Source organism: Papaver somniferum, chromosome 10, assembly GCF_003573695.1.
Source record: "Papaver somniferum cultivar HN1 chromosome 10, ASM357369v1, whole genome shotgun sequence".
NCBI classification, from domain to species: domain Eukaryota; kingdom Viridiplantae; phylum Streptophyta; class Magnoliopsida; order Ranunculales; family Papaveraceae; genus Papaver; species Papaver somniferum.
In genome coordinates this window covers 43,857,365-43,865,896 of record NC_039367.1, presented here as the reverse complement: position 1 = coordinate 43,865,896, position 8,532 = coordinate 43,857,365, and the positions used below count along the sequence as shown (strand labels likewise).

The following is an 8,532-nucleotide window of genomic DNA, read 5'->3' as shown; positions in this document are numbered from 1 at the left end:
ATTTTACGAAATCTATTTTTGGCAAAGAACTAGAGTCACAACTTTTTTTGTTTGAGCTATATTGTCTAGAGTTAATGACTGAACCATAACAATATGAAAATTAGTGGAATCCCGCGTCTCAGCGTCTCTTCATCTTGTGACAAATTGTGTATATATATTTTTCCTTATTTTCTTTATTAAGTATTAAAACAAATTCTCAACAAATCTGAGTGAACGAATCATCTTACTACAACATCATTGAAAAATACCATCAGTAAGCTTATGAATAAATTGGTTTCTCCTCAACAAATGGCTTATGTGAAAGGTAGATGCATTCAAGATCAGATTTTGTTAGCTTCTGAATTAGTGAATGAAATGCCAAAGAAGAGAAGATGTGGCAATGTAGCTCTTAAATTAGATATATCCCAAGCCTATGATTCTGTCAGCTGGGAGTTCTTATTTCAAGTTCTACAAAAAATTGGCTTTTCAAAGAATTGGTGTGACTGGCTTCATATCTTATTTAAATCTGCAAAAATTTCAGTGATAGTAAATGGAGGACCCTGTGGCTTCTTTTCAGTTGGAAGAGGACTTAGGCAAGGTGATCCCTTGTCTCCCATTCTTTTTGTACTTATGGAAGAAGTTTTGAGTAAAGGAATAACTCAAATGGTGAATGAAGGATTAATAGTGTCAATGGTTGAAAGAAAAGGCATACATCCAACTCATTTATTCTTTGCTGATGATGTTTTCATTTTCTGGAATGGAGCAAAAAAGAGTATTTTAAGTCTCATGAGATTACTTGAAGATTATCAGAAATGCTCAAGGCAAATTATTAATAGGCACAAAAGTAAAATGTTCATCGATGGTGCATCTGAGTTAAGGAAGCTTCAAATTAAAGAAATCATTCAAATGGAGATAAGTAGTTTTCCTGATAAATATCTTGGAGTTATGCTCATTATTGGTAGGGTGAAAGTATATACTGTTTGGCCTATGGTTGAGATGATGCAAAAAAAGCTTGCTACTTGGAAGGGTAAGTTGCTATCTTTTCTGGAAAGATTGGTGTTAATTAAATCTGTGTTATGTAGTATTCCAGTCTACAATATGGCAGTGTACATATGGCCAACATATGTTATTAAAACTTGTGAAAAAATCATAAGAAATTTCCTCTGGTCTGGTGATGGAGATATAAGGCAGTATAAGAAATTTTCTTAGAAAAAAGTTTGCACACCATTGAGTGAAGGAGGGCTAGGTATTCCAAGATTAGAGGTAATCAATAAAGCCTTTCTTATGAAAATGATGTGGAAGATTAATAATTCAACAGATGATTGGGAAAAGTTTTTTCAAGCAAAATACAAAGATAAGAATGGTCAATGGAGCACAAAATGGCAAAAATCTTCTATATGGCCTGGTCTAAAGTGGGCTTGGGAAGCATTTAAAGAAGATATTAGATGGAATGTTGGTGATGGTGCAAGAATATCTGTCTGGTTTGATTTGTGGATTGGAGATTGCAGGCTCATTGACAAATTTGGAAATAATACCTATATATCTGAAAATATCAATTTGAAAGTATATGATATCTTGATAAATGGAGAATGGTCCCTAACTGATGAACTTCAACAATTGCTACACAATATCAAGATGCCAGAAGTTCAGGGTGGTAAAGATATTTTGATATGGACCCGTAACTTAAAAGGAAAATTCTCAATACCTAAAGCAGTAAATAAGTTGAGGCATATAGAAACATCAGTAAGCTGGTACAGATATATATGGAATTCTTTCCTTCATCCTTCTGTGGCCAATAATGTATGGAATCTTATTCAAGGTATATACACTGATGACACTGTTATGATTAAAAATGGTTATGATATGGTCTCTAGATGTTGTATCTGTGAGACTGATCAAGATAGTATGCATCATTTACTATGGGAATGCAGTTTCAGTGTGGAGGTATGGAGGTGGATATGCAGCATATTTAAATTCAAAACACCACAAACTTTTGCTGTGGTATGGAAGTGTGCATCAAACAAAAATCCTCTGGTTAAGCAGGTTTGGATTACTGCAGCTTGTGTCATTTTGAAAGAATTGTGGTTTCTAGGAAAAATAAAAGATTTTTTGAAAACATCAAGCCAAATTTGCAGAGATTTAAATGCAGAATATTAAAATTAATACATGAAGGAGGTATGAGAATTATAGGGACTAAATGGTGTCAGAACTATGATCAAGAAATAATTGCCAGATTTCAGTTGGGCATCAGAAGGTCCAAGTTTCAGTGTATTAAGAAGTGCAATTGGTTTCCTCCTGAGCAAAGTTTCATAATGTTGTGTTGTGATGGATCTTCTTTTGGAAATCCTGGGTCTGTAGGATTTGGAGTTGTTGTTAGAGATTCACGATGTCAGGTAGTTAGAACTTTAGCTGGTGGTATTGGTGTTGCTTCCAATTACTTGGCAGAAGCTTATGGTGTTATGTGTGCTTTGGAGCTGGAAATTCAATGGTGTATGTTTAAAGTCATTGTAGTGTCAGATTCCAAAACTGTGCTAGCAGATTTTGCTCAGGGGAAGATTCCTTGGTTTCTGCAAGGAAGATGGAAGATTACTATGCAAAAAATTTCTGAAATCAGATATCAACACTGCTACAGAGAAGTCAATTTCTCTGCAGACTGTACAGCTAAAAGAGGTGCATCACTTGCTGCAGGCACAAGACAACTTCATGTTGGTAGACCTAACTGGCTTCCAAGAATTGAAATGCCCAATGTTGACTACTACAGATTCAGTTGAGCTGAATAAAATAAAGTTTTGAGTTTGGTTTTTTTGTTTTGCTTCTTAGAGGGTTATGTAAGGTGCCTGTTATGTGATTGTGGAACTTAATTGTAATCATTTTTCATTTTTTAATAAAATATATGATTCAGGAAAAAAAAAACAATTGATATCCCCTAAAATTTTGGATCCGATGCATTTGTTTATATCTCTTATGGTGTCAAATCATTGTGTTCCTTCACTTCACCTATAGAAGTATCACCGAAATCACGATACATCATAATTTCAAAAATGATATACAAATTGTATAACTATTTTATTTTCTACATCTTGATGATATTGGTATTTTATTTAGGTAAAATGGATTTTCAAGAAGTGACTTTCTTCGGTAGCTTACTGCACAAATCCAAAAATATTTTACATGGATTCATCAAATAATATAATAAATTAAAATTTAAGCAACACATGAAAAAAATGGGAATATAATATAGAGATAAATATAAGAAATTATGACGACGTAGTTTTTCTTCCATGCACCTACACAAACTGTTACAAATGTTGGTAATATCTATATAGTTGGTTCTTCATGTTTCTAAATCAGATGTTCGTTATACAAATTCTACGTTAATGTTTGAAATAAAAATGTAACAAGAGATCGTGGAATTGCGAAAATCAGAGTTGGTGATTAATTACAATTAAATGTTTTTCTATTTTTTCAAAATTAAGTTTATGTGCTGGAATATTTTCATCGTCTTTGGCAACCACAGTCATGTTATGTTATCGGTAAAGTGTAATCTTAAATTTTCATAGACAGACTTATATCTTCATTGGTTGTCATGACTTGATTATATTATGCTTCCTAAGATTTTATGTGTGATTTTCATACCAGAGCATATATCACACAAAATTCAGTTGATGCACGTGAAATAATAAAAAGTGCATACCTAGTATCTTGCATTTCTTTTTCTTTTTTTGAAGGAAAGAGGTGATCCTTTCGATTTCATTGGTATAAAAAGACTGTATACATCATTTTAAGATACATCATCGAAAAACATAACAAAATATAGATTTTTTGTATCACGATAATAAGTAAATTAAAATTGATGATACTTGAGGGATGATACTTGGACTAAAATTCGGCTATTTGAATTTGAAGAATTTGTCTTCTTCATCATTATCTTCTATATTAAGATGAAATTCTCCCATAAGGGTGTAATACGCACAAAACACCATTCTCACAATTAGATTTGGTAGCCATTAATCTTCATGCGAATGTAGAGTAACGTCATGCCGGAAAAAATCGTCCTTGATGTAGTTGAAACAATTGTAGCAATCGTCTGAAACGCCTATATATATATATAGGGTTATAAGAAATCTTTGATGGTTTGAGAATACCATGAGAGTCGTAATGAAATAAGAAAAACCTAAAAAATCGATAGGTTTTTTCTATTTAATAACAATTATTTCTGACTTAAACAACTCGATTTTTGCTCCCTTGCCAACAGATGCATGAATCTTATTAACGATGAAAGCTGTGAACTTCAGAGATGGGGACATTCAGGAGTGCATGAGCTTTAACACGCTTCCGCTTTTACCTGCTTTGCTTTTGTAGTGTATAGTCTCGGGAGAGATATATAGGGATTAAGTATAATTATTAGTAGAAATATTTACTTATTAAATCCAAATCTGATTGGAGGATCTGAGTAATTCAGATAATATACAACAGATTTGGAGTACGATATTGAAGAATCAAAAATTTAGGATGATCTGTATACTTGCACTTTTGGGAAGAAGTATTCCACGCTTAATTTTGCTCCTCCCTGCATTATCAAAATAACACTCGATGATGTTAATAAAATTATTATCTACCAAGTAACTCTTTAAAAAAACATTTCTCTTCTCTTAAGAGTTTTTTAATGTAGATTTGTTAACTGAATTATCGTTTAAATCTATAAGCTTTCCATGTCTCCTCTCCTCATTCTTATTTTTGTCCATTTACATATATAAAAATGCACAAAAAGAATATGAGGAATCTGGAACCAAAACACAATCTATTATCTCAGGCTTTTTTAGAATAAATATTGTCCAAGTTCATAAAGTTTGTCATATCCACGCCATTATTTATATCTATTTGCATACATAAATTGCACAAGTAATAAAGTAAGAAAAGATATCAGGAGGAAGGCATTAACCAACTCCATTATACTCAAGCTTCAAAAAAAAAAAAAAAAAAAAAAAACTCCATTATACTCTATGTTAGGGGTGGGACTTGGGTTTGGTTAACCTACCTAACCCATGCCCAAACCCATGGGAAACGTACATCGAAATTTTGGGAAAATTTTGACACAAATTTTATAAACCCGAGTTAAATTTGGACAAGTATGGACACAAATATTTCTAACCCATGCAACTCGCCCAACCCGAAGAATTATGATGTAGTTACATAAATTTATTTTTATAATTGGAATTATCTATTTAAAGTAATTTTAGATATCATCTTCCCATCTAATAATGAAAATATAATTTATATCTATCGCAGTATGAAAAAGTTCATATTATTGTAAATAATCTTTAATTATTTGGAATTTTAAAATAAATGGAGCAATTAAATTTCATTATCGTTAACAAACTCATGTCTTGCGAAACTTGGACAAACCCGAGGAACCCAGGGAACCCGAGGAACACAATTTGGGCGTATTTGGGCAGTACCTCCACGGGTTCAACGGGATCGACGGACAATCTGGGCAAAGGATTCTTAGCTCGGGTCTGCCTCGGTCAAGCCGTCTAACCAGGCCAACCAACCCAAGTCCCACCCCTGCTTTATGTACCATGTACGCTGACGTTGGTATCATAAAAACAGGAAAATAGCCCCTAGTTTCAAATACTCTATGTACCATGTACGCTGACGTTGGTATCATAACATTGTAAATAAACACGAAAATAGCCCCTAGCTCCTCCACATTCTATTGAAACATGAAAATAACCCAACCATGAGATTTTTATGTACTTATTTGACATCACTATAATTTTCTTGGCTTAGTTAGCCAACTGCTTGTGCCTGCGTAACTGTGCACAATACATTACCTTGTTGCTAGATGAAAGATCAACCGATGTATAACAATATCCCTCCTCGGAAATAAGAAATCTAACTATTTGAATTCAACACAATGAAAACTGAAAGTTGTATGAAGAAAATAGCAAAAAAATGGCAAAGATGCAGTATCACCACCAATACCTATCGGACTTCTACTCTCTCCATAATATTAATTCCCTGCATCTTCTCACTGCTCTTGCTAGCTATTAGGTATTCTTCCTAAATTGTTTTCCCCAAATTCGGAGAGAATATTTTTAGTTAGAGAACAAATCAATGAGTTGTTTTCCCCAAATTCGGAGAGAATTTTTTTAGTTAGAGAACAAATCAATGAGTAGATCCAAAACTCTTATAAATAAAATTGTTAGCCTTAGGTTACAAAATCATATACCCCCGACCGCAAACTTGAAAACAACAAAGGAGCTACTTCTCAACACTCTTCATGCATTTTTAACACGTTGGCGTAGGTATTCGATCATATAGGTACTACATACGTGACGTTAACTCCCGGCAGCCCTAATTTCAGAATACTTTACTAAACAGTACCATGCATTACTATTGACCACAAAAACATGAATTTGTTCACTATAATTTTCCGGTAAGTTCAACCATTATACAGAGGCGATAAACACATAAACATCATCTTCATTGAATTTTAGATGAGAACTACAAAATCAGAAGCATAAAAACCAATTTCGAATTTCAATATCTAATATTACAATCATTACACATGAAAAATCACTATAGTATAGTTGGCTCCATGCGCGTCACCCGATTCTGAACTCAACATAGGATTATTTTGCATGTATCAATCTGATCTTAAATATATGCTTCTCGTATCGTTTCTCAGCCTTGCATAATCAATAGCCATAAATAGATAAGGGATAGACATCAAGTTGCTAAAGCACAAATACAGAGGGACATAAGAACTTAAACATTATAACCAAAGAGTAGAAAATTTTATGAAAAAAAAATATAAACCAAAGAATCACGTATTTAAACATTATTTTGTCTGCAAAGAATCATTTACCATGCACATCACCTAAGCCACGCCATAAATGAAAACTACAATCCAATGGGAATAAATATATAACTGGATATACTGTAATATTTACATGGGAATGGAATGGGAAAAATATCACCATATCACCACCTTCGATCTATCAAAAGCCATACGCGGTAACTTCATGTTACGACAATGGTATCTACGACTGTAGTTATAAAAAATCATCACCATAGCCATCAAAAGTAAATGATCGAATCCGAAAAAAAGAAAAAAAAACACACCAAGCAGCTAAAGCAGCAACACATAAAGATACATAAATATTTAAATACTATAACCACCTGGTGTTGGTTCTTCTAAAGCTCCATGTTACAATATTGGGATATCATAAGTAACTATAGCCCTCAACAGTAAGTGATCTCATATCTGAAACAGGAGAACAACAAGCAAAAATAAAAAAAATAAAGAAAGTTCCAAACACAAAAAAGCACACCATGCACATCAGTTAAGTAATTCCATCATGAAATCCGTTAAAACTCAAATGTTTTAATGCTGTTAGGAAATCCGTAAAAACAGACAGGAATTCTTATAAACCAAAAGAACTTGAATATCCATGTCACTTCACTAAAACAAAAAGAAATCTAAAATTTTGAATACCTGACTTGTAATGGGATCAGTGGGATCATTTTACTACTTGTTGTTGCAAGGACGGAATCGATCACAGGGATAGATATACACGCCGAAGATAATTCTCTGGAAAATTCTCATTAAAAAAAATCAACATAAGACGCTAACAGTATTTCCTCTAGTTAGGAATTAAAAACGATAGTACCGATTAAAAAAAAAAGAATTAAAAAAGATAAAGAAGAACCAGAAGATTACCATTACATTGAAAGAACATTTATTGTGTCAATCACAAATCGACTTACCCCTGCAAAACAAACAAACATTAGAAGAAAACTGCGTTGAAATAATGGCCAGTTTGGCGTTGGGTGGAATGCTTTATATATAGAGAGGCTGAACCTATAGACGTAATAAATAGTTTTCTTTTTGGAAATAACATTAACTAATATCTGAAAATATCTAAAAATTCTTTATTTTTTGTGTTATTTTTGTCAAACTCAATCCACGGAATTACGTGACCACCTAATTTAATTATTTTTTACCCTATTTACTTAAAGATGTATTTGAACAATATCGAGAAACATAGCAATAAAATCACAATGTTTATAAATAAAAAATATTAGGCCGTATTTTTGGATTGCCATATCTGTTCGTCCCCAGTTTTTGTCGGAAATATTTTGCGCAACTTCCCGTGTGGGAATGGAATTTCTTTTTGCTTTTTTTCTTTGGAATAACAATATTTGGTAATGAAATTCATCCATTTTTGTCAATCCCTTTTCTACTGACGTTTGTGTTCTTTAGTTCTAAATTTTTTGCTTGTTATAATGTGTTGTTCATGATAACTTTTTTTTAACCATTTTATATTTCAATTATTTGACAGGATTAACAATCGACTTTTTGGTGGAAGAGGAACACGATTTGATCTATGCGTAAGAAACCATTTATGTATTTTCGATTATAAGTTTCACTTGCGGATCTTAACTTTTTTAGTCTCATTAAATTTGCAATTGTGAATAGAAATTAGGGTTAGTATAATTACTAGTTGCTTGGTATTATGGTTATGATTAATTAATTATTAAAATTGT

General features: G+C 32.6%; 1 protein-coding gene across 1 annotated transcript; it reads left to right on the top strand.

The window, feature by feature from the left end:
* Positions 1 to 288: 288 nt before the first annotated feature.
* Positions 289 to 2,750, top strand: LOC113315575. The gene is made up of 3 exons (XM_026563838.1): positions 289 to 1,006; positions 1,298 to 1,923; positions 2,187 to 2,750. The coding sequence occupies exons 1-3, from the start codon at positions 289 to 291 to the stop codon at positions 2,748 to 2,750; spliced, it is 1,908 nt and encodes a 635-aa protein (XP_026419623.1).
* Positions 2,751 to 8,532: the final 5,782 nt, after the last annotated feature.

Bases quoted from the DNA above. Each gene is read 5' to 3' on its own strand.
- LOC113315575 (XM_026563838.1), top strand. From the start codon at position 289: ATGGCTTATGTGAAAGGTAGATGCATTCAAGATCAGATTTTGTTAGCT. The intron at 1,007-1,297 runs GTAAGTTGCTAT...ATAATTCAACAG, and splicing joins AAAGCTTGCTACTTGGAAGG to ATGATTGGGAAAAGTTTTTT. The intron at 1,924-2,186 runs GTATGGAGGTGG...AAATGGTGTCAG, and splicing joins AATGCAGTTTCAGTGTGGAG to AACTATGATCAAGAAATAAT.